This window comes from Melospiza melodia, chromosome 2 (assembly GCF_035770615.1).
Source record: "Melospiza melodia melodia isolate bMelMel2 chromosome 2, bMelMel2.pri, whole genome shotgun sequence".
Lineage (NCBI taxonomy): Eukaryota > Metazoa > Chordata > Aves > Passeriformes > Passerellidae > Melospiza > Melospiza melodia.
The window spans coordinates 125,334,954-125,362,300 of NC_086195.1; the positions used below are offsets into that span (position 1 = coordinate 125,334,954).

Consider the following 27,347-nt stretch of genomic DNA (forward strand, 5'->3'; position numbering starts at 1 on the left):
TCATAGTCAAAATCTTTTTTGCTTTTATTCGATTTAATGCTTAATATCTGGTAAAATACAATAAATAATTTTCAGTCTAGGACAATTAGATGTTATGCTCAATAATAAAATGTTCAGAGAGAATGTAAAAATAATATCTTACTATTTAACTTCAATGACAAAGCAGGTCTCCGTTTTAGACAGCTGAGAAATTTTCAGCCATGAAAGATAAATGAACGTACCCTGCCCTTTCATAAACACACATCTATCATTGAAACCAACAGAAGACACACACACCCCCCCACACACACATGTATATGTGCCTGTCCTAGAGGGCAGAATTTGGCCTGGATCTTACAAAATGGCAGTTTGCAATTGACATTCATGTGTGTTTAATTTTTTAACAAACAAAACTGCAGAATGCTCATGTATTTTACATTTTCCAGATCCTGTTACTGCAACTTATATGAAACATTAGCATATAAAAAGTCATCACTGTACAACCACTTTTTTTGTCCAAAAGTCAAGTGTCAGAACGATAAAAAACAGCTAATTAATTAAAACCAGATTTATTGTTAATGCTGATGCTTGCATTAGCTGTCTTCTGGTTTAAGCACAAGGAATCTATTAAAACATAAAAGGCAAAAGTGGCTCAGAAAAAGACAAACTCTCCAACAACATACTTGTAGCTTTACTAACACTTATCTGACACTACAGTTAATTGAAAACCAATGTAAACACCATGAGGTACAGATACCACTGGACATTCCTCACAACTGTGCAAACTGTGGGCCTCATCCTGCAAACACCACTGGCTCCAGAGCTTTATCCCAGGGCTGATCCCACTGAGTTCATCTGCAACACCCTGCAGCAGCCCCCACCCCTTGCAGGAAGGGGTCCTGTGGACTCTCATGTCATGCACCAAATACATGTAAAGTGCCTCAGATTTCAAACTGATGCAAATTTACATTTCATTTCTTTAGACTCAAGAAGTTGACATAGCTCCTCTAAAGTCTTATATAAATACTCCCTCAAAATTGTTAGAGGGCCTTTTGTTTCAAGGTAAATCTAATAAAATATTTTAACTGCTTTTAAATTAGGCAAAGAGTGCTTGAGCGGCTTTTTGCAAAAAAGTAACAATACTCCTTTGCTGTAAGATATTTTACATATCTCCAGTCACTCTTCCCTTTATTTTACAGAAAGTAAGAGGCAGAGCTATTATTTTGTTGATGCAATTGCCTGTGGAGTTCTGAAACAGCCCAATGGATTTTTGTGATGATGCTGAATCTGAAATTCATTCCTTTTCACAAGACTTTTCCCCCAGACTGTTTTATTCTGTTTCTTCAGTCTTTTCAGAACTAGCTCCAGCTGAATTATCTGCCTCATACATTTTATCAAGAGCATCTTCAAAGGGTTTCCCACTGCAGTCATAGGTTTTACTTGTAGGTCCCATATGTGTTCGGATGCGAGCTCCTGGCTGGTACAACTGCATGGCTGGACGATCCTAGAAGGAAGGAGATCATGGTTAATGCTCTGAGAAACCCAGGTGGGACACATATGTGGAATTTTCAAGTTTTGAATCTTTATGAAGAAAGTAGATTTTGTGTTAAGTTACTTTACATTTTATAAGAACCAGGAAAAAAATGGCATGTAATGAAAACTGACTGGGTATTCAGCATCTAGTATTCAGTATGTGTGGTTTATAACACTATTCTTGGGAGCCAAACGTTTTGAAAAAATGAAAAATGCTGCAAAAATTAAAGATCCTATGATACATTTGACATAAACATGGAGAAATACTGCAGACCATTATCAAACATGTTATTTACAGGGAAAACAAAAGAAATGTTGCTACCTTCACTAACATCAGCTGAGAAGAACAATAGCCTGTGCACTTGCAACTCTGCAGATGAAATGTCACACATTACATATAAGCATCAAAATCCAAGACAGACCAGAGAACAGCTCAGCAGGTAGCAGCTGGAAAATTATCCTCAACTGATCATCAATCATTACCCAATCCTTACCAGAATTTAAACATGCAATGCACATTTCAATTATACACATCAGAATGAAATGGCACCATTTTTGCTCTACTTCATCTTGCCTTCCATCCTGAGTATGAGAGCAGGGGAATTTATGTACTGATAATAAACAAAGTAAGTACAATTTGTGCATGTGCAGGCTCTGTGAGTGACCCAATCATAAACATGCTCTGATTCTGAGAAAATGGAAGAAGGAACCAGTTTACATGGAAAAGACGCCTCAAACCTGAAAATGGTGATGCTATTCAGAGCACTCTTTATTTTTGAAATTTCATTAGTAAAACACACCAGTTAGAAACTCTGCCTAAGAAGTCTTTTCCTGGTAAGGAAAGGGTTTTTTACTTTCACATAATGTTATGAAGCAACCAAAAGCTCACCAATACCCAAGCAGTCTTGCATTAAGTTCAGTAAACAGCCAGCAGCCTACTTAACGACAGTGGCAGAGCACTGAAACTGTCCTACATCAAACTATACCAATTTTCAATTGCTTTCATCATGAAATAAGTAATAATAAGTAACTTTTAAGTAATGATTGATTTTTGTTCTTTCATTCTTTTTTCTTATTCCCAATATGCATTTCCCCTTTTCTTTTCTTTTACTTTCATCGTTTTTGATCCACCTGGATTTTTTTTAGCCACTTTTTTTCTCCTTCTCTTTAGACCAGATGTCAAGATTCACTATGGAGCCTTATGACAAGTTAGTGCTCTGCAGTGTGGTATGAAATGCATAACACACCTTTCTAGATCCCAAACAGCTGCATAAAAGTAGATCCCCCAGCAGTGCCCTTTAGAAAGTTTAAGATAAAGGGTCCAAATGACTTTTCCTACCACAGCCTCTCTAGCCTGTGGTTTGTATAAAAGCTATCACATTACTTACACTGGAAATTTCTCATTTTCTAATTAATTCCTATGAACTTCAGAAAGTAGTTCCATCTCTGACTAAAAATTTGTGTTGGCATTGTCAATGCCATACCTAAGTTGTAAAACCGAGCCCCTAATCACCTGTGTGATAAATACTCTAAGGAAAAAAATCACCACACTGCATCATACCTTACTGATGGTGCTTATTTTTTTAGGGAAAAAAATCCAGTATTTTAGTCCTAAGTGTGGACTAATCCAGGGACTCAACAAGGTACCAGAAGTGTGATGCAAAGAAATAAAAAGCAGGCAGCTTCTTAACACTTGTCAAAAGGCCCCCAGCACCCACCATCCAGTTCCAAGGCTGGAGATTATTTTGACAGATTTCAAGAAGAGCATGGCAAGAATGAGAAAAGAAACAAAACTCCCATATTCCTGTTTCTGAACTTGTAGGGGGATAGAACATAAATAAATAAATAAAGGTAGGATAGAAAATAATCTTATCCCCTAAAGAGTTGCAGCTGAGCCAATTATTAAGGCTTACGAGCAGGCCTGATGTTAACAGGCTGCAGCTGTAGCCAATCAGAAGAGTGTTAGAGTGGGTTGGGTGGTTGAGGGGACTGGAATCAGGGGGCTGCTGTGGAGATAAGGAAGAGTCAGTGCCTGGAGGAGTGGCCTACAGGAAACATCAAGGAGGTACAAAACTCTAGCAATATGGAACCCTTGCAATGTAATGACAATAGAACTCTTGCATTATAATAGCAACATGAACTAGCTATTTTTCTGACTATTCTACAGAAAAATGTAGAGCTACTGATGAGGAAATGGCTAATGTGTAAATGCAGATAAATCTCAGCAATCCTGCCCACCTGATCTCTGCATAAAAAAACCTCAGGGCACACCAGGCTTTCTGTGTTGGCACAAGATGACTTCCTTGACATGCACAGTGAGTCCACTTGAACTTGTTCCCCGCACACTCCATGCAGACTCACTCTGCATGTGACCGGTTTACTCTTGTCAGCCTTAGCCCACAGTACAGATCAGTCACTTGCTTTGAAAGAAGAGTTTCATATGCAGAATATATTTCTATGCTAACAGTGTTTTGGTCATCTTTTGTGGAAAATCTAGGATCAAGAGAGAGAGAGAGAAAGGGGCTGACAAGGAGAGCGACATCCTGAAAAGACTCTGGCACATCTGTGAAATCAGCCAGCCTGAGAAAAACAATACCCACATCTCTGGGGGATAATAGGGGACAGCTCTACACACTATGAGACAGGCTCTGCTCACACTGATTTTGCATCTGCTCTTTCCCTGACAACAGCTATGGGGTTAAATTTATCCTGATGAAATGACAGCCTTTTCATACTGGCAGGTATGTAATACTGAAGAATCCATACATTCACGCTCTCTGAATTAGCTATTCATTTAAGTCCTTATTGTTGCTCTGCCAAGCAATGCCTGGCAAATCCATAATATAATTATTTTATGAGAGTAATGGAAGTATGTTTTTAAAAGACTAACATGCCACAGTTTTTAAATTTCATTACAGATCAGAAGTGTAACGATTTTTAATATACTTATAAAATGTAAGGCTTCCAAGAATAGTATTCTTCAAATGACAGGGTTGAAATGAAGATAGAAAGTCTTCTATGTATTGTGAATATGAATGAGCCTGTAACCTTAAATTATTTTAACTGCTGTTGTCCTTTGACAACAACCCAGAAAGGAATCTGAGTTCTACTGAAAATGAGATAAAGAATTCTTTTGAAAAAGCATCTTTATGCTGAATTTGCAGAATTTAAAACCTGTGATCTTGAACCATATTAACTAATGAAATATTATCCTAAATGAATAAAAGAACCTTATTTCTTATGCGCTCCTTTTTGGATGCCATGTCATCACACTTGTCCTCTTTACCCAGTTTGTCTACTGCCTCCACAGTGAAGCTGTAGTTGTAGTTCCCTTTCTTTCCTCTGTCTTGGTTGTATCCTTTCCCCCATTTCAGCTCTTCTTCATTCCTTCTCATAAACTTGTCAAACTCATAGTGAGTTCTATGCTTTCTGCCATCATCCAATCGATACCTTTGTCTTTCAGGTTCTTTTTCTCGAAATCTTCTCTCCAAATCTCTTTGCTCTTTGTCACTATCATTTTGTGACCTATGAGTATGTATGAAGAGAAAGAAAATCCAAGCAGTTAACAGTAAAAAGGAGCTACAGAAAGACAAAAGTCAAAGCCTTCCTTTGACTTCAGTTGTGTGTAGATAAATTATATATCAAGGTTGTTTTCTTCTCATTACAAAGGGTTAAATGTTGAATGTCTTTCCCATGTATGTCCACCCATGCATTTGGTTGATAATTGCAGACAAAGCTTTACCAAGCTTTTGTGCAACTGTTGTGGAAGGCCCATGCTTCACCTTCTATCCCCCTTTGAAATCCTATTAATAGCTCCCCAATACCCTTCATATAAACACATGCTGCACTATTAGCTCTTGTAGCCTGGCGTTGAGGTGAGTCAAGCATGGATGTATTCCCTTGAACAGGAACATTCAGGATCTGAAGGAATTGTGCAGGTATCATGTATGAACTTGTAAATGTTATGTCTCTGCATAACAAAAATCATTTACTGATATCATAACTTGCAGAAGACATTTGTGAAAATAAATACTTCTGTTCCAGGCTTTTGTTTATCGTGTCTCCAAACAATCTAGCCTGCCTTTGCAATTTTATTTCAGCAAAGACCATTACCTTACCACAACATGATATGTAATTTCTGCTATGCTGTAAATTGTTTATAATATAAAGACTATTGGCAATATTTTGCTGCCTGTCTGATAAAATTCTCAGCTCTATTCACTTCATTGCTTCAGTTTAGCAAATGGGTGTTTCTCTCATACGACCAGACTGCAAATAATGAAGAAAGATTACAAAATAGATTGAACTTCAAAAGGAACAAATACAGGCAGTTTCTTTTCATTACATATGTATAAATACTTAAAATTGAAACAGCAAGTTACTTTTGATAGTCTCTTCATATTTTGGGAAACTGCAGATAGAATCAGAGAGGAATGAGATTTTTCAATGGGGTGGTGGTCAAATAGTGATATGCTTCTCATTCACAATTATTTAAGACAAATAAACGTGTATCTATATGTAAACTTTTCTTTTTCATATAACAGAAATGTGAAAATTGGTAGCATCTGTCAATGCCAACTTGGGCATTAGTGGGGCTGCCAAAAGAGGGTCCCCATCTCAGGAAGAGCTGAAAGTCAGAGCAGAACCTGAATGAGAGGCTAAGTTATTCAGCATTTCACAAGACTGAGCTTGTATCAGCATAACACATTCACCAAGTGGAAGCAACATCCCAGCTGTCACAGACACCTGAACCAACCACGGTTACACTGACCCTGTACCTGTAGCATGGATACATTTACATAAAATACATGTTAACTAAAGGGGTATGTGGCTGGAAATTGCTTTGCCTCATGTTTAATATGCTATTCCAGAAGCTAACTCCAAGTCCTAGCAAGGCTCAGGGCAAGACCTTCCAAAAAGCCAGAAAGACTCTCTCAATTTGTGGCTGCAGTATTGCCTGATACTTGTCTGTTCCCTTGTCTGTTACTGTTGGGGAGGAAGTGCTGTGTCTGAAGGCAGGCAGGAGACAGGGATACAAACTTCTGTTCCAAGAGTGGTCAAAGTAGATTCCTAAAATTCAATCACAGTGAACAGGCAGGCAAGAGTGGAAATGGCAGGGTAAGCAATTTCAGAGTATAGGCAGAAGACAAAGTTACACAGTCAGAGAAAGCAGAAATGAATAGAAGTAAAGGGAATGGAAGCACGCTTCTGTTTGATGCAGTTTCAAATTCACATTTGACCACGTAACTTATGCACCTACTGAGATTTTGATTTGTGGTAGGAAGCTTTTTCTACCAAGCCTTTGACATGGTTTCAAACAGGCAATTCAGTCTCCTGCAGGTAGAGCTGGCAGTTATAGCTTATTACCAATTTCTGAGTCAGTGACAAAGTAGTTTTTAAATCTCAGTCCAGCTGAAATATCTCATAGCTTGCTACCTACCCACTAAAAATCAAGATAAAATCAGCACTTGGAAACACAAGGTAATGACAAGGTAATGCTTACTGTACCGGTGCAGCCAAACAGATTCTGTTTTACATGAGCAAAATCTACATGAATGTCTTATTAAACTTACAGGATCAATAGCAAACAATGTTACATGGCACCACCAAAAGTTTAATCCATAAAAAGCCAGGGAAGTAGTGGGGTCAGCATCCCTGGAGGTATTTAAAAGACATGTAGACATGGCACTTAAGGACACAGTTTATAATGGCAGTTTGGCAGTGCTGGGTTAACAGTTGGACTCAATGATCTTAAAGGTTCATTCCAACCTGAAAGATTCTATGAGCAGCAGACAACTGATTTGCCCCTGCAAGTGTTTCTGCTGAGCCTGTTCTGCTGCCTTTCTTGAAGACCATCAATAAAGAAGTTGCTGAATATTTTCAATTTTGGAGTTTCAGGACATGGAGTTTTTCAGGAACATTCAGAACATACATGTCTTTCTTCATTATTTATCTTGCATGTCTTATGGGTAGATCCTGCTTGCGATGGGACTCATGTGCCAAAGGACAAGAAAGAGAACCAACTGCTGAAAACACTTGTAAGATGAGTAATTTCCAGGCTACAGCTGTAATAGAACAGAGCTATGCCTTTTGTTCTTACCATTGCAAATGTAACACAAAAGGCAGCAGGAGATAGAGACAGCCTACTGCATGTATCTATCATAAGGCTTTCATTCACACCTTCATGATTTTTGCCATTGTCCCACTCACCTAAACATTTATATGTTTATTGCAGCCAAGCCACATGTGAAGGAAAAGTATGGCATTGAGGACAATTTAGTCTTCAACATGAGTAATGGAAGGAGAGCCTTACCTGAGCTCTTGATGGGGAACAGGTGAAATAACAACAAAAATGACTTGAATGACTTGAGATTTCATGCAGAAATCCTTCCAATCAGGGATTTCATAGCATTTCACCAATAACAAATTGCATCCACTAGTACTACCACCAGGTCAGTAAACTGTTACAAAACACCTTTTACCAAAACAATAGGAAGAGATTTGTTCACACACAGAATGAAATTGGTTCTTTGGTGACAGAACATCTTGTCAGTGTACCACTTATATATCACTTATATTTAAGCCTTGTGATGAAAGCATTTAAGATCTAAATTAAAGACTAAAAGGTAAATATTACTTACTTTTCCTTGATTTCTTTTAGTGAACTCTCCAAAGATTTGGATTTTATACTCCCAGATGCAGGTGATTTATCCCATTTATTTTCCTCAGTGTCAGCTTCTTCACCTTTGTGCTTTTCACTGGCCAGTTCATCTCCTTTTTCAGGCTTCTTGAGAAGCTAAGAGATATTTGTTTATATTGTGGTGCAAAATTATTCTCCTCTATTGTACAGGCATTTTAATAAGTACTAAATATATCAGTAACTTGCTAAGATTGGAGATACCTTATTTACATGCTAGGAATATATTTTACAAAGCATGAAATTTAAGGTTATTTTAAAAGGGTGGTTTACATTTGCTAAGGAGTGACAGTCATTATTAGGCATTCAACTGCACACTTTCAAATACATGGAGAATACTGGAGAAAGCACTTACCTATTCTTCTCAGAGCACTTACCTACTCTTCTCTCCTGAGTTATAAACATAAAGACATTATTATGGTCTATGGTTTCTTAGAAATCATGTAACAGAGCTCAATGTCATTGCCCATAAAATAAGAAGCAGAACCTCTACAATACTACAAAGAGAGCAGGATTAATACTTCACTCCTTGAAATATTATATAAAACGTCTGTCACATGAATTGAGATAGACAGGCATGTAGAAGTAGGTACTTAGTACATCCTGACACAAATACAGACAGGGAAAAACTTGAGATATTAGCAGAAGAGAAGTCATTGCAGTTTCACCTTGAAGATTAGGATTTTCAAGAAGTCTGTTCCTTTCATAGCAACCCATACAGGGTTTCAGCAGAGTACAGTATTACAGGCGTAATCTTTATAGAAGGACCAACTGTCTCAAATTATTACCCTAATATCAATTCTAGGCAGAACACCTCAGCCTTTCTATTCCACCATTTTGTTTCTGAAATGAGCACAGATTAATCTTCTCAAATATTTGAAACTTCTATAAGGTTTCTCTCAGATAATGTTTTCCTTTACTTTCAGAGACAGAAATAGCTTTCAGATACAGATATGTAATGAATACTGGGGCTTTATGGACAAGCATTTTTAGGTAATATATTTTAAGGATTAAGTCCCTTTTCCTATGAACTTCTGGAGTATTTTTTTTTAATGCCCAGATATGAAAAACATGTAATTCAGCTTCAGAATTTAGTATTTTTATTCTTTTAGGTGAAGAAAACTGTTTTCCAAGAACAAATGAGGAAAGATGCCAGTTCTGTGGCTTCTCACCACCACTAAATTTGAGTCAAGCTCTTGCTTTATGCTACAGATTCTTATACCAAATTTCCTCTTCAAAACAGCCTATAAGGTCTTTCCAATAACAAAAAATGTGGTTCAGATGAACAGTTTTATCTATGTCATCTTGCAGAAATAAGATGGTTTTATATGGCCTGACTTCTTAGCTCAAGATACACCCTCCTAAGTGATGTCATTAAAATCTGTTCAGATTGCTGAAAGGCAGTGCAACTCGAAATTAGCATACAATTAAAATACATCAGTTCTGACCATAAATATGTGTCTCTGCATACATGGCCAAATGAAGATTTGCGTGACCGAAAGTGTTAAAGCTATGTTTCACAGAAACACAGAATATTCTGAGTTAGAAGATATCCACAAGGATCATGAAGTCCAACTCTGAAGTGAATGGCCCACAAGGGGATCAAACCCACAATAATCTTCTGACAGGCTGGCACAGAACAATTTGGTTCTGTCAGGTAATACTGGAATGGAATGCTGCAGAATTGTATGAAGATGTCTGAGTTACCTGCCCTAACTGCACCAGCACACCATGGTAGGTAAGGCCATCAGTCACACTTTCAAACAACACTTTGTCAAAGCCCTATATTATTTTCCCTTCCAGTCAAAACTGGCGTGGTGTTTCCACACTGTGCTGTTGTACACTAAATAAACATTGAGATACCAAAGAACTTCTGGATAACTTCAAAAGAAGAATAATTTTTTTCATTGATCTCAGTTACCTTGATCCTTATTTCTTTTTCAGAAATCTTCTTTTGCTTCTCCACTTCTTTTCTTTTACGTCTTTCTTCTTCTCTGCGCTTCCTTTTCTCTTCCTCCCGCAAACGCTTCTTCTCCAATTCTCTCCGCCTCCGTTCTTCTCTTTTCTCTTCTCGAATTCTCTGAAGAGTTCAATAATGATTAATTGTAAATTGTCCAACAGAAAACCATATGAAACATAAATGTGGAACTTCAGGCAAAAGTCTGAACGTACCTGCTTTTCTAATTTTCTATTTTTAATATATTCCAAAAGGGGTGTTGTTCTTCTAGCTAAAACACAAAAAATTTGTGATATAGTGTTCAACTCCTAAAATGTACTCATTTTTTTACTTTAGTATTAACCCCCTTTTTCTAGCTTTATCTGAAAGGGAGCTGTCATTGATAAACTTATCTGTTTCCTGTATTTTTGAAAGCATTCCCATCATTCTGCTTTAGAAATACTTAATTGCTTTTTTATTGTTAGCATTAGAAGCAACAGGAATATGCTGCACGATTATTTGATATTTAATTAAATATCATATCCTTTCAGTTCAAGAGAATGGCTTTTCTCTCTTGCTCACTGAATGGTTATTTCACCAAAAAAAGAAAGAAACGTGTTCAGAATCTATTCCTACTTTTTACTTTTGTACATCAAAACCTAGCTATATTGTTGTTCATATACAGCCCACATTACTGTAATCTCACATAGCCCTCTTCAATCCCAGTTTTCAAAGTACATCATGAAGGAAACATTTTCAGTCTCATGTAACATTTTCATTTACCTGACATTTAGTATTCACCTTTCCATGAGAAAACAGGAGGAATAACAGATAAGCAGTTTGTCATAGGTTACATAGCAAAGTATTAGCAGATCCAATAAAACTCTGGCTTCCAAAATTGCTAATAAAAGGTCTCATCTCATACTCATCTGGATCACATAGCCATTCTTTTATTACAGAGCTGTCTCCACGCTCTGAAATCAAGTCACCTGCCTGAACCATCCCCAAATTCTATAGAAACTTGAAGAAAAAAATTCTTTATCATGTTCCTTATCAAATTCTTTATTCATGACTGTCAGTACTGAATTCAGACTTCAATTCAGCCTGTACTTACAGCTGTGAGTAGTTACAACAAATTTTGTCAGTTTTAGATACCCCAGAATAGAAAATGTTTACTACTTGAAATTGCTCTACAGTTACATAGTGGATTCTCCCTCAAACCACAGAAAAACATTCCCTATTGAAATGCATGACAAAATTTGAAAGAAAAGAAAGAAAAAAATGAATTAGAATAAGTCTTCAACAAATTTGAAATGACATGGCCAAAATCTAGAAACAATTAATATCCCAAAGACATTTAAATGTTTTTGCATTGAAAATTGGATTATGCTGGGGACAACCCATTCATTAATAACAAAATTTTGTCACACAGTTATGAACGGGAAGGCTGGTAGGATTCACTGTTTCTTTTAAACAAATATCAATGGCAGGAATCAACAACCAATAATGATTGTTGATTTGATATTTTCCTTCTTCTATTCCTAGATTTTCCATGCCTCCCCATCCTCCACACCTGTCTAGCATTTTTGATAAGTTTTAGAGCAGCCTCCCAGTCCCTCAGATCTGAGTTGATTCCTCTCTCTCCTGCTCCTTAAGTTCCCCTGCCTGAGCAGTGGCTGCCTCTGGGTACCTTTACATGCTGAAAGAGATCACAAATTGTAACTGGAAGGTCTGGGGAAAGGATAAGCTGCACTGAGCATTCAGAACTTGACCCTAGTCATGACTAAGACTGTAGTGCAAGAGGTTTAATGGGAAATTATAACTTGAAGCTCAAGGGAGAGAAGCAGTGTGATGAGTACTACCAAAAGAGGAAGGGGAAAAAATGTTTATCAAACTTGAATCTTACCCAACTTATTTTTAGGCCTTACTGCAAATACAAACCTAAGACCATTTTCTTAAAATGTCTAAGAATCTTTAAAAGAAAATAAATTACTAAATGAAGAGCTGTGTCAGCAAAACTTTACATTTTATCTTGCTGTCTAAAACCAGAAAAATTGCTTATCTTCATTTTGCTACAGAGAAAATCTCTTTCATATCTCTCTGTCACATGGAAACTGATTAGCCAATGCATCTGGCATGATGCATAAAACATGTTGGTTTGCAGTAAATTTATGTGGAGAAATTCTGAGCATGTGAGGCTCAATTCTGCCACCAAAGTCTTGAGCACATCCTTCATGGACATCAGTAGGAGTAACACCTTTGAAACTGGACACACACAGCTAGACCCTTACATAATCTTGCTATAAACATGCTAACTGCTGAAGAAATTTTTAGTTTTGTATTGATAGCAATGGCCACAGCTTTGAATGGCAGGAAAAATAAACTAGTTTGATTTCCTCTGATTTAACAGAAATGAAACATTAAAAGTCTTAAAGCTGCCTTCAGTTAATATTGTTACTCAGAAATCTGCAACTCTCAAGATTAATCATCTTCCCTGATGGAATATTTTTAAGTTAATAAATCTTCTTGAAACCATAAACTTTTTGCAAAATGCAAACTTATTAAAAACTTTTTACTGCCTTTACTCTGCTGTCAACCAGAGAACCATGGAGAATTTGGGGTAAATAAAAATTATTGGGTGACTTCCCTATTTAAAACAGCAACAAACAAGTTTTATTGATAACAGAGTTATCTAAATGTCCATTTCCATTTCATCTAAATTATTAGAGTTCCAAATCTCTCCAGTTAACTCTCAAACAGCAGTAACAAGTGACAGGAAAGGGGAAATGGCCTCAAGATGTAACTGAGCAGGTTTATACTGGATACTAAGAAAAATTTATTCACAGAAGACTGTCAAGCACTGGAACAGGCTGCCCAGGGAAATGGAGTTGCTGTCCCTGGAGGTACTTAAAAGATGTGCAGTTGTGGCATTTAGGGGCATGGTTTAGTGGTGGACTTGGCACTGTTGAGTTAATGGTTGTACTCGATGTTCTTGAACAGCAAGTTTCCAACCTAAATGATTCTATGATTCTAATCAAAAGAGGTGGCCACTTTTTCACTGTAAAGAAATAACAGCAAAGGTCAATTTTGTTTTCTTACTCAATTGTCACACGTAGGGAAAGACTAACTGTTCTGCATGTTATCACTTGAAGAAACACCAAAATTCCATGCCATCCTGAAAACTGCATATTAGCACTGAAGATTTTAGTGCTCACCTTATTTAAAATTCCCCCCAGGACTGTGGAAGCCATGCTGCATGCACACAGAAAACAAGGTGTTGCCTTACTTTCAAAGCTTTTCCAGAATCTTGACCATGAGAACAGAGAGAGATTTCATGTTTCTTAATAAAAGCAGCTAATATCAGGGATCAGTGGTTAAGTATTCAGCTATTTTGTATTGTTAAAATAAATCTTTTATCTACTAATACATCTGTAAGTATTCAGAATTACCAAGGGCCTATTTCTGAAGCCACAGCGTCTGCACACAAAAGTTGAAGTGAAACCAAATGATTTCATGCATAGAGACTTTAGGGTTTACTGCTACTACTTGCCTGGAAAACAAATATTTAACTGGTACTATAAATCTGTTACACTGAACAGGTCAGCTCTTGCAGGTAGTATAATAAAGATAAAAAATAAGATAATGAATATTCTCAGGAATAAGAAAAAATCAAGAAAACAGACCAATGAGTTCCCTTGTTTTGGCCTCAATCTCTCCCAAAAGAATCTCAGGATTGGCACAGATCTTGTCTTCATCAGCACAATAATTCTCTAAAAATTTCCTATATTCTGGATCTGTGAAGAAAAATTTTTCAATTGTATTAATACTTTGCAATACATAACAGAAATTTTCCACTGTCATGTCAAGAAAAGATGCTTACCATCTTCAATGCTCCCAGCTTTGGCATCTTTCTTCTTCAGTTTCTTTTTTGAAATCTTCTGAAATGGAGCAAATTCAACCACTGCAGGATATTCCAAACCTTAAAAGAAATCAATCCTTAATTTTTTGAGGGGGAGAAACATTCCCTACCTTCAAATAAGATCTTCCAAACTTTTGAACACATGTTGGGAAGTCTTACGTGAAAACAAACATAAATGTTTCTGTAACTCACTCCTAAACTTCTAATGAAAAGTTACATGAAGAGGTATTCAAAATTTTTAAAAAAGATCTTTTATTTGGATATGCTGACAAGACTAAAAATGAGGACGAATACTGTTGCAAAATAATAAATTTTTGGCAATATTATTTATAGCTTCCTTTTAATTATTCACAGAAATTGGTTAGAAAAATCTATCACAAAATCTCAGTCTGGCAAATGATTAAGTATTATTGGGAAATTAATCTGCAACTGTTGAGTTGCTTTTCTAAGGCTTTGTTGCCTAAAAATTAAACAAATGCCAGGTAATATGCAATAAAACAACAAAGCATCTCCTTTCAGAACCACAACTGTAAAACTCAGCACACAGAATTGTGTGTAACTTCTCTGTTTATGATGGACTGTGCAACTCCTGCCTGTGCTTTTACTGGCAGGGCAGGGATTCTTTGCTTTGGGTTGGCTTCTTCTGTGGGCTGGAGTCAGAACTGTGTGTGGGGTTTGAATTGCATTGGTTTCCACCTGTAGCAGGTTCAAGATTACACTTTGCTCAAGTCCAAGGAAAACTTGTCTTCAGTCTGCAAGAACATTTGTTAACCTTATTGAACCTGCTAATCCTTGTTTCAGTTTTAGCCTCAAAATGCAACGCTGCCTCAGGCCTCACCAGAGAGCACTTCTGATTAAACCTTGTGCTCTTTAATTGTACAAGCAATCCTGTCAAACCAGCCAACTGTGTCCAAGCTTAGTTTTGCAGAGTATTCTGGCTTCAGTCCAGGACAATACTGAAAAATGTGCTGAATTTAAGCAAAGTCTTAGCAGAGTCATTAAAAAAACTTCTTTCTAGTTTTAAATTTTAAAACACTCAGAATTTTAAATCTGGGAAATGCACACTGCTAGGAATGTTTTGTTCTTCATCTCTACAAAAACCATCTAAATCTGAGGGATATTAGAAAGAAATAAAACATCACAGGTAGGAAATGCTGAAGAGGAATTAATTGGTTTGACAGCTTCTTTAGAGATCAGTTTCTAGTAAGAGTGGGCAGGGCTACGTTTCACAGGATCTCTGCAACACTGAGTATACAGAATAGAAAAATGTTTGTACAAGAGAGCCACAAATCTATGTCTATTTTACATAACCTATGCAACTTTTTACAGAAGGTATGCCTGAATGAGGCAAGGAACTGCTAAAGTTCTGCTAAACCCCTTCTTATTGATGGCAGTTTCATACTCCTGTAGACAATCTGGATTTATCAACATTACAGACTTTTTTTTTACTGTTGGGCAAACATTTGCAGACTGAACATTTTAAAACTGGCAATCAATTTTGCCATTCACGTTCTCAGAACTCAACTCAAGATGTCTGCAAAGGCCCTAAAAATTCAACCTCTACACGTCTTAAAAGTGAGCAACCAAAATGTTGAAGGTTTCTTCTTGCTTTTTCCAAACAGAAGTAAGTGGCAGAACTTTAGCTCAGAAATGCTGAAGATGTAAAAATCTGAGCTCACAATGTGTTCAGTTACTGTTGTAATGAATTGTGAGGTTTGCATAAGGTAATTTTCTTAATTTGGTCTTGACAGTGCATTGCCTAAAGTATAAGAATGCGCATAAAGCATGCACACCACATAGACAAGCAAAACTGCATGGACAAATATATTTTGCACTTTATTATATTTGAAGTGATAAATGTTAACATATTTTATGTAATTAACTGCTTAGTGATGAAATAATGGCATAACTAGGAAAAAGAAAGCAAATTGATGCTCTAAACTGTATATGTATACATACACATTTAATATCTTACAAACAGTCCAACCTTTATTATCAATGAAGACATAGCCATCAAAGCGATCTCTAAAAAGAAGGATGTCCTCAGGATTTCTAAAGTTAATGTATGCTCTTGAGTAGAGATGAGGATAAAGGCTGCAACAAGAAATTTTATTTTATGTTACATATTATTCTTTTCAGGGCTAGGGAAAACATAAAACCAGAGGAATCACATCATAATTCTCATCTTCTCTGAGAAGCTGCTACCTTAAGCAGTCTTTGCATTTACACATCTAATGATATATATATATATATATGTATGACAAAAAGTAACAGGACATCAGAGTTCTGTATACAACTGTGACATTTATTTTGAACTGACACAAATATTTCCAGTTTATTTTGTCCCCCTAAATGGCAGAGTATACATTTCCAACTGTGCAGGATCAAAACTTTAATATTTCCCAATTTAAGAGACATGAATAACAGCAGTGCTTTTGGGGAACTTTTTGGGCATACTAAGAAGTCTTGTATCACTGAAAAGGAAAGGTTAAGTAAAAGACTGCAGTGAAGTGGCAGCTTCCAGGCTGTCACTGTATTTAAATAGATTTCCACCTTTAAGAGAGAATAAAAAGCCTAATAGTTGGCACTATAATCCACTGAATTATACACAAACAAATAAACTCCATCAGACATCCATGTGTTATCAATGGACATGCAATGTCTAGTTGTGACCAACAGTTGCTGTGAAAATCCAAAGCATAGCAACAGAAACAGGTACTTAAAATAATTCTGAGTCTTCAAGAATTTATTGGCATAGATCCCACTCCATGGGTAAATATTTAATGTGCCTGATAAAAACCTCAGGGCTGGCACACCACAACCACGATGAAACATCAGCTAAGTTATTGTGACTCATGGCATGTACATCTTTAAACTCCTGCAACTGCTATATATAAGTCATTGTATTAAACTGACTTAATGATGACTACATATTACATCAAGTTTCTACACAAGCCAATATCTTTAAAATACCTATAATTCTAAAATTCCAATAGTTCATAATTCAATTGTCACCTATAGCCTGTCTTCAGACCAACTCGCCACTGGCACCAGGAGACAATAAACACACAGAGCTGCAATTGTATTTCAATCCCATAGCTCTTTCAAAATCAGATTTCACAATGAGTGAGAAAGAACAAAAATATGGATTGGATCACAGGATCCATGCATGTGGCAGCTCAAAGCAACATTGCTCCCAAGTAATTTTTTTCTTTTTAAAATATGCATCCATATGGATTCCACTTACAGTGTTAGGAGGAGACCATAAAGAGCAGTGCTGTCAATCACCAATGGTTTTGTACACCCACCAATTTTGTGTTTGATCCTGTAGCCAGAAGAAATGTTAAAAAACCAAAACAACCTAGAGGGATTTTTTCATTTAGCTACTTTGTAAATACCAGCTATGAAGTGTTTCCACAGCTTGAAGAAGATGAACTATTTCCAAGGAAGAGAGGAAGAGCCATTTTATCCATATATAGCCAGTATATTTTGACATTCTAGGATAGGAACAGCATTGTGTGAATTTAAAGTGGGTAACTGCAAAAATGGTAAGTGGGTAACTGCTAGGGCATGCCAGGGCTGAGAGATGCTATAGCATGGCTGCAGAGTTATCACCATGATGCAAAGCAGATATAAAAAGACAGATTTCTTCTCATCAAATTTAAAGAAGACAAAATTTAACACTTTTCATAATTACACAGAGTTAAATGTACTTAAAAATGTGTAAGGAGGGAATTTTATTGTGGCAATCTATAGCTGTACTGGAAGCACTGTCTCTGTGCTGCCTAATGGCTACAACAGTAAAAGTGTCACTTAACTGGGGCTCCCATGAAGAAGGAAACTTCCTTCTCTGTCATATCAACAGCACTATTCTTATCTTTCATGTGCTTTGAGGTTTAAATTAAACAAGGCCTGACATTAGACTGGTATGATTGTACCCTTGAAGTGCTAAACATTATTCAGATAAAAATCTTGAGGGAACATTATTTTCATTCCAGTTATACCCGAGATTGAGGAATTGAGTTTTAGTCCCTAGTCTAAAATAGCTACCCACTGTTCTTTCCATCTTCAGCTTTTGTAAAATACTAAAAGTTCCTATAGATTAAAGACTGTTACTTGGGTCCACTCCTACATTACTGTGGCACTTCTCTGCCTCAGTGCACAGCAAGCAGATTCATCATACAGTTGGATTTTTTTTTTCCTGTAGGAACTTAGAACCTTATGGTTAGACTCATTGTGAAACAGAACTGAAAATACAAAGGCTTACTCCTTCCTTGTTTCTTTCAGCTGGTATATCAGTGCAATCTCTTTCACCTTCTTTGGCAACATAATCTTTTCCTGGTACACAACATAATATTTTTCTAGCTCCTTCACCTTAAACAGAGTGAATATCTTCAAAATGGAGGAACAACTGATATGATTATTAAGCACTCATCAGTAAGAACTAGCTGAGTCTGTATAAACAGGACTCTGGAAAACAGATTTAGAATTTACCTTGCAAGTAAGGGATCTGGTGTTGTTGTATACATTTTTAACATCTTCAAGAACTCCACACTCATTAGCAGAAACATATATCAATGTAAAAGCATGGTTGAGCACAGCAGGATATTGATGTGCTCAACCAATATAGCAGCACAACACACCACTGTCTGTCCATTACTGGAGCTATGTATTGGGGTAGGAGGCTGCAGAAACAGAGCTATGACAACACTTCTCTGATGGGGCCACTTCCACAAGAGTTGGTTCCCATATGCACGTGAGTTAGCTATCAGAGTGCTGAGTGCACAAAATGCCCCCAAATGAGTGTTTCAAACCCTTGTCTTAGGCTTCTTACCCAGCAAAGTGTGCAGTGTGCCTAAAAAAATGAGTAAAATTAACATTCTAGGTGGGTGCTAACTAAACCTAGCAAATTTGGAATACTTAGCACTGGATTGCACATATCACTTTTACGCTACGTTTTACACACATGATTTCCAGCAGCTACTCCCCACCCTGGACTGTCTTTACCTATCCATTCAGAACTCAACAGCATGGTCATGCAGCAAAGAATGCACAGGGCTTCACAGGGCTACAGGCACTCTGAGGCTAACCCCTCCTAGGAAGAAACACTCTTGCTTGACTTTTGTACTTAGTATTTAGCAGTTACTGGCTAAAATACTCTTTCCTCTTCAGGATTTTGTCTTCCAGCTGAGTCATACAGAAGAGAACTGTGTGTCTCCTGCTTTTTTCAAGTATCTACCACTACAGATTTCATTCAGGATCTGAAATTCAGTTTTATCATCCAAGAGCTGGTTCCATTTTGCCATATGTTTGCTGTCTATAATGCTGCTTTCCATACGTATGTTTTGGACAGACACACGGCACATGTTGGCATTTGGAGCAATCTCTATGGAAATAACCCAGATGAGTCTGAGTGCACACATTTATTCATTCCAATACAATGTTTCTTTTTTCTTTTTCTGCTCTGCATTCAAGGGTATTCAATCTTTCAGGGTACATTTATTTCTGTAACACTTAGTCTATCATCTTTTTAAGTCCTTATTTTTCTAGCAACTTTAATAGCAAACACATTCTAAATGTTTACTTCTTCTACAATGTACCTTTTAACACAATTGTGTAAAGATTGATATACAGGAACATAATTTTAAATAGTTATTTACAGTCTAAACAGCAACATATTAACTATAAAGCCAGCAATCTCATCTCAGTAAAATACTTATCAACTCATGAATCATGGTGGACATTTATAAAATATATACTTACATATATATAGAGCTCTACAACTAAATTTTGGAGAGTCAAACAGCTCTTCCACCCATTCATACAGTAATTGATAACTCATTGTCATGTCAAGCTAAAATCCCCATGCCTTCATCCTTGTCATCTTCTGTGGTCATTCACATTATGGGTGAAACTGGCACAATTTCAAGTAAGCTTAGTCTTTCCTTTCTACAGCTATAAATGAGCAGTTTGCCTGGCAGAGGAAGCAGAAACACCCGAGTTGTGCCAATCAAACCTGTCAATTATTCCACCCAGAACACAGTGGTGGTGGTTCCCTTGAAGCACTAAAGGCACTGCCCCTCAGTGCTGCAGTTCCTGGGTGCAAACCTACAGCCTACAGTGCTAATGCTGTTTAGCTACAATAATCCTGAGCACAATGTTGGGAAGAAGTTACAGAGGGAAAAGGAAGAGTGCTCTTTGGAAAAGCTTTATCACTCTGTGATACATGGCATGGCACTGACTATTTGAACTGTTTTCATGCAAGCAAGGCTCGTGTTCAGATTTCTTTCCTTTCATAACCTCAGAACACTATCAACAATTCCTGGCACTCAGCACTCAATGCCAGTCCAGAGAGATTACCCAAACTCTGAAGGGCCAGAGATCAATCACTTGACTGGTGATTAGACAAATCTTTAGAATAGGCTCAGAATCCTTTACTAACAGACAGAAAGGAGAGAGCATCTGGAAAAAATAGTTAATATTTGAAATCTGAGTACACAAGAGTCTATCAAGAAGGCAGAGTCTTTATTATCATCTATAAACAGTGTTTTGTTTGCACTTTGATGTCAATATGCAAGAGAAAATAAATGTAATGCAGTGAATCAGATGAATCTGAAAAAGGAATGAAACACAAGTCACTTTCTGAAATGATTTTACTGAAATAGATATAACTGAAAAACTGAAAATTACATTAATCACATGAAATTTGAAAAAGTTTTATAGCTTGCCTATAACACAACATTGTAAACTTAAAGATAACACAAAGGTATTATAAAGATTACAAAAAAAGAGAAACTGGAGTTGAGATGTATATCTTTGTTTTGTCCTCTAGAATGAATTATCTTGGAAATAAAAATGTAGAAACAGCTACAGTTAGACCTCTCTAGTGCCCTTATCAACAGCAACTAATAGAGAATGCCAGGAGAAAATTTATTAAAAAGGGGAAAATGTACAAATATTGCACTCAGTTCATAACTGCAAGTATCTGCAGCCTAGGGACTTTGTAATACCAAACTTGTAACTTATGTTTAATAGGTTTTCATAGATAAATATCTGTCTAAGTATTTGTCTAACTGCTCCTGACCCATTTCCAACATTCATCATTCATGGTTTGAATTTCTGAAAAGCTCTAAAATCTGAATGAGCTTATAGAAACTTCTGTGACATAGTAACACAGGATGTGGTTAAACTGAGATGTTACAGCTCTTAAGGAAACTTGTCTGCTTCTGCATCAAAGCATCTCTATGGCCCTTTCCAACAGATCCTCTTCACTGAGTAGCTTCTTCAAATCCTTCTCATTGGGTGACACGACATTTCTTTTCATCTTCACATGTTTTTGTTATCACTGAATTCTCTGGATTGCTTGCCACTATGCACATGGTACAGGATCTAGAAAAAAGCTATTCAGTGAAAGACAGAAAACATGCCAACCTTGTCCTGTAGCTTTTCCTGTTAGCTGGAATGACATGAAGACACATGCACAGAGTTTGCTGAAATCTTGTGAACTGTCCTTAACATGACAGATTATTGCAATATAATGCCTTATATTCAGTATTGTCTGCTGGGTAAGAGAAGACGGGGATTAACCTTGATTAAACTTCTACTTTCTGGATGTTTATTGTATATTCCTCAGTGGGTAACGTAAAGAGATGACTCATAAAAAGATATACGTGGGTATGTGTCAGCATTTGAACAAAGGGGACAAAAGAGACAAGGTGGTCCTGAGCCAGTCAAAAAACAAATCATCAGTCAAGCCAGCACTGCAGAATGGCAGTGAAATGCCCACATAAGCTGTGTAGTTTGATGAAAGAAGCTGTAGCCATACAAACCTGGTAAAGATAAACCCATTCCAAATAGACTCATCTTTTGTCTGAAAACACATTTTTTGAAAAGCAGGATGAAGAAAAATGGAGTGAACACAAAACATTTCATGCTGAAAAATTCAAACTTAAATGAATTTTTTTAGTGAATTTAGATTTATGAAGGCAGAAGAGAATAACATTACAAATGACAGCACATGAGAAATAACAGTGTCTTTCATTGGTAACCTGCCATAGATGCAATTAAACGAGTGAACAGTAAGACTTGTGGGTAATCTAAATTTCATCACATAGGAGAGAAAATGAAACTTTATATATGCAACTATAGTCAGTGCCTTCTCTTTTCTGAAGAGGCTGACTCCCTAAATTCTTATGCAAACTCTTCTAGAAAATTAAAACTGGAATTTTTTAACTGTTAACTGGCATTTGTGCATCTAAACACAGTGAAAACCAACACTGTTCTTGAGAGAATTTTTGGTTTGCCTTTGGTATTTCCTTCTTATCGAATGAACAGCTGGGACAGAAGCCTTAAAGAGGCCCACTTGGAAACAGAGATGACAAAGGTCAGAAGAGCAATGTAAGGTACAAAGATTTCCAATCAGAGTAAGTTCTCCTCCTTCTCCACCTCACATCCTTTGTAGTTTTAACAGAAAAGCTGAAGCACCTATTATTTTGTTGCTGCACTCATGTGCAACTACCTAGGTCAGAAACGGTCAAAATTTCTCAAAATAAACATTTATTTCTTCTTGATTGTGAAACTGACTCTGAGAGAACCCCTAACTTCAAAATTTGGTCAGCAATAAAGGGTCAGCATCCCTCTCTAGTCAGTGGAAAGAATCTTGAGCCAGTGAAGGGGTGATTCATCACATACTAAGATACGACAAGATGGATCAGTTTTTCAGAACACATGAAGATTGAGCATACATGGTGTTTTGTTTCTCTTCTGGAAACTGATTTATTCAAAAGAGAACTGCATTTTACCACTGTGATGCTGAGTAAATGATGTTACTATACCAGCAATTCTGATTTAATTTAAATTAGCCAATATTTCTTCTCTTTTACTTTTGCATGAGACAAAAATGAATAAAACCAGATTATTTAAAAATCTGTATGCAGATAAAAATCCATGCAGGTAAACAAGGAAACTAAACTCAAACGAAGAAACTAAACTCAAACAGAACTCATAAAAACATTCTCTCAGTGTTTGCCCCAGACTGAATCTTGCTCACAGCCAATTAAGCAGGCTGTTACAGTTTATCAATTAAAGTTAAAAGAAACATCAGGGTTTCAAACTACATTATGGCCTATTCATACAAAAAAAAAAAAATCCACTGTAAAATCTCCAGTGTAAAGGCAAAAAGCAGGAATGCCATTGTCCCTGCATATGCAGCCAGCTTTCAGAAATATTTTAAGGAGCAGACTGAACTATTCAGAGACAATGACTCAAAATATTCCTCATCTGTGGAGATGCTAGTGTGCTTGGTTGAGGTGGAGTAGGTGAACTTTTAGTTGTGTAATGGCTAAACCTCTGATCTGATAAGGCACAGGGTGAATGATGGGCTGTGAGTGAGATAAGAGCTGGATCCCCTGGACAGGATTGTGCCCCGTGTCATGCTAAGCTGTGCTTCCTTGCACAAACCACTGGCATGAGGGGCTCCCTCTCCTCTTCCTGGGAAATGCCAGGGAACTCTGAGTGTGACCTGAGAGGGTTCATGTCTGCTGATGGGACACAATGGGGCACAACTGACTCAATGCACTGCCAGGATGGGCAGCTGTGCTGGCTTAGAAGGTGTCCCCTGATCCACATTCTTACATGAAGCTCCCCACCCCAGAGGAGGCACCTGATTTATATTCATCAGAGTGAATATAGACCCAAAAGATGCTGTGTTCCACCATCTTCTCCCTCCACTTACTTGGGACTTCCCCCCAACTCCTCCTGCCAGATCTGGATTCAAGACTGCACAGCAACCAAGTGTTATTGCAGGACCTATGGGTGGTGAGATCCTCACACTCTTGTACTTTGTTTTTCTTTTTTTTGTGCTTTTCTTTCCTTCGTTCTTTCTCTCTCTCTTTCTTTCCCCTTGTCTGTGTCCTTGGGTGATGTTGTTGCACTTTCACATTGCAATACTTTCATGTTGTATTACTATAAATAATAACCACAAAAACAGCTCCATAGCTGTTTTCCTTTGCAACCAAGTTGTTCTATAATAAACCCTACATTGTTTATTTACAAATACTGATCATTCAGTGTCACTTCACACTAATTTACCCCAAGGGATCTAGCAACAAGAACAGGTTATCCTCACCTTCTGAGGCAGGCCATAATAGTAACTCAACAAAAACAGTAAAAAGAAGAAAACCACAAGATTTGGAATGTCCCACATACTTTGATTAGTTTTCAGCACCTGAATACCTACAGAAACAGCTCATCCTCACCTGGGATCAGCAGTGCAAAACTCAAAATAATCATGGGCAGGTAGAGGATGCAGCTGCTCCTCAAGTTGCTCCTTGGTTAGACAAGGAGGAAGCCTTCGAATAACCACCTGCATATATAAAAAGAAATGGAGATTTATATTTGATCTAAATACTGTAGAAACAGATGGCCCAAATTCCCTGACTCAGTTCCTGCAATTGTTTTGAAACTGTAGAATAATTGACATATTCTGATGAACAGCCTGAGAACCATTGCAATTTAATCATCAACCTAAAAGATAGGTATTGATTACATAAAAATTTTACAGTATCTCTAAGAAATGATTTAAACTAGCTTTTAAGTCTTGTTACAACAGTATTTGAGTGTAATAGGTCTCTGTCCAGTTGCTCCTGCAGGGGTTTTCAGGGCGCATTCTGAGAGGATGCTGGGGCTGCCCAGTGCAGAGTGCAGCAGCTCCAATGGCTCCAGCCCAGGGCGCAGCCGAGCCCCTTCAGCCAAGTCAGTGGTGACTCTGGGAAAGGCAGCACAGCAGTGGGTGAGACAGAGGAGTTAGGGGTGAAAAAAGTGTAAGACACAGCCCTGCAGACAAACAGGAGGAGGGGGAGAGGAGGTACTCCAAGTGCCAAAGCAGAGTCCCTTGAAGGAGATCATGGTGAGGCATACTGCTCCTCCACATGCCATGAAGGACCACAGTGGAGACGACATCCACCTCAGCCCATGGGGGACTCCATGCCACAGCAAGTGGAGATGCCCTGAAGGTCCTGCAGCCTGCGCAGAGGAGCCCACACTGGATCAGGCTGATCCTGAAGGCCTGCAGCTCCTGAAGGAGACTCGTGCTGCAGCAGGTCATGAACGACTGCAGCATGTGGGAGGGACCCTCCTGCAGCACTCCATGAAAGACTGCACCCCATAGTGTCCCATGTCAGGTCCCCCATGCAGGAGGAGGGAAGGAGTGTTAAGGGAGACAGAGCAGCAGAGAGGAGCTGTTATGTCCTGTCTGCAACCCCCATTCCTCATCCTTCTGCAGTACTTCCAGGCAGAGGAGGTTGAGCCTGGGAAGGAAGAGGGGAGGTGGGAAGGTGTTTCAGTTGCAATCTTTTTTTTTTAACAGTCTTCTCTAATTTTTAGTTAGCCATTAAGTACATTAATTCTCTCCATGTTAGAACCATACTGTATCCTGAGTTAAAAGGGACAAGGACAAGCATTGGCCAAATGCTTCTTTAACTGTGTCAGGCTTAGTGCTGACTATTTTCTTGGGGAGCTTGTTCCAGTGCCCAACCACCCTTTGGGTGAAGAACCTTTTTCTACATGCAATATAAACCTCCTCAGACACAGCTTTGTGCCATTCCTTCACATCCTGCCACTGGCCACCAGAGAGAAAGTATCAGTGCCTTCCCCTCCATTTACCTTTGTGAAAAAGCTGTAAGAAGCTGCTATGAGGTCTGCCCTCAGCTGTGTCAGTTTTTCCTGTGATGACACTTTGTTTTTTCCATCATATCTTATTCCTGAGTCTTGCTGAGGGAGGGGTGCAAGAGGGCGACTCTTGCACTCTGTGTGGCTGGAGGTCAGCTACCCAGAGTCAACCCATTACACCAAACTAAACTGCCCAATAATAAAGGCCAGAAAACTGCAGAAACCTCAGGCTGAATGATGCCAGCACACAAAGCAGTAAAATGGCCATCAAACTTCAGGCAACCTGTTTTAATTTCTGAGTACTTTAATATCTGAATTTAACTTTACTGAGCTCTGAGTTATACTTATTTTCAGTTCTTCAGTTTTCCAATTAAAAAACCCCGGGAATAAACCAAACCTCACAGTACACAAGGAGTCACAGAATTGTCAGGGTTGGAAGGGATGTCTGGTCCAAGCCCCCCTGCCACGGCAGGATAACCTAGAGCAGGTGTCACAGGAACGCCTCCAGCCAGAGAGGCTCTGAGACATCCCTGCACAGCGTGTTACGGTCTGCAAGTATTACATGAAAAATGCTTGAACAAAGACGGAGAAGAGAGATGTGCTCTTCCCCTTGACAGAAGCTGCTTTGCCACAGCAATAGCCAGCCTTGACTTCACAATTAAAGGTAAAACGAGTTCCAGCGCTGACGCTGGGGGTCTCCCAATACTCCAGGGAACGAACACCCTCGTTCTGCAGATGAAGAAATTCCCGTTACAAACACACGGAGCTCCCGAGATCGGGCTCGGTCCGTCCCCTCACGGCAGCCGCCCTCCCTCCCACCGGAGCCGCCCCGCGCCCCGCGCCGCGCTCGCGCCCCCTCACTTTGCTCAGCGCCGTTTTCTTCTCCTCCCGCTGTTTCCCCGGCGCCGGGTGAAGCGGCGGCGGCGGCGGCAGTGGGGACGGCGGGGACGTCAGCGGCGGGTTCGGCGGAGCGTCCGTGTCGCGGCGCGGCGACTCCTGCAGCAGCGGGGCGTCCATGGGTCGCGAGTCGCGGCTGCCGTCCCGGCCCGAGCCCAGCCCCAGCCCCAGCCCCAGCCCCAGCCCCTGCCCTGCCTCCCGCTCCGAGCGCATGGAGCCGCCGCGCCCGCAGCCGGGCGGAAAGCTCGCGAGAACGGCCGCAGGGCTGGCGGGATCTCGCGAGGCTCCCCCCGCCAGCCGTGGGGAGCGGCGGCGGCTCCGTGCCCGGCTCCGTCCCCGCTGGAATTGCGCGGGGTCCCCACGCTGCCGGTGCGAGGGGAGCACACAGAGACGTGCCCATTTCCCTCCGCTCACGGTGCCTTGTCACCCCGGCCTCAGGGCGGCTCGAGGGCGGGACGGGCACAGACACCCCGGGGTGCGTTATTCAGTCTTTGGATGCAGGGTCTAAGGGGTAGCCAAATTCTGGGGAGAAAGCAGTGGGAAAAAGGAGAAAAAAAAAGGCCATTAACCACTACTTGTGTGAGGCCAGGAGTGTTATGCCCTCAGGGAGGCTCTGTGATAATGAAGCAGTGCCTACACTTCGGCAGTGCACGCCAGCCTGAGCCCCTGAGGCCACGCAGCAGGGAAAGCCCTTCCAAAGGTGCCCCCGGCCTTTGTGC

General features: G+C 39.0%; 1 protein-coding gene across 5 annotated transcripts; it reads right to left on the bottom strand.

The window, feature by feature from the left end:
- UPF3A (UPF3A regulator of nonsense mediated mRNA decay) lies at positions 1-26,856 on the bottom strand. 5 transcript variants are annotated; one of them, XM_063149885.1, is made up of 10 exons: positions 26,593-26,856; positions 24,321-24,427; positions 16,052-16,158; positions 14,026-14,124; positions 13,829-13,939; positions 10,382-10,437; positions 10,131-10,289; positions 8,154-8,308; positions 4,743-5,037; positions 1-1,483 (listed from the first exon to the last, which is right to left on the bottom strand). In XM_063149885.1, the coding sequence occupies exons 1-10, from the start codon at positions 26,839-26,841 to the stop codon at positions 1,310-1,312; spliced, it is 1,512 nt and encodes a 503-aa protein (XP_063005955.1). In that variant the 5' UTR covers positions 26,842-26,856; the 3' UTR covers positions 1-1,309. The 5 variants fall into 5 exon arrangements, with proteins under 5 accessions (XP_063005955.1, XP_063005950.1, XP_063005953.1 ...); XM_063149880.1 differs by having other exon boundaries at positions 4,963-5,037; positions 26,593-26,755; XM_063149882.1 differs by having other exon boundaries at positions 1,275-1,483; positions 4,799-5,037; positions 26,593-26,755.
- Between the last annotated feature and the right edge of the window lie 491 nt (positions 26,857-27,347).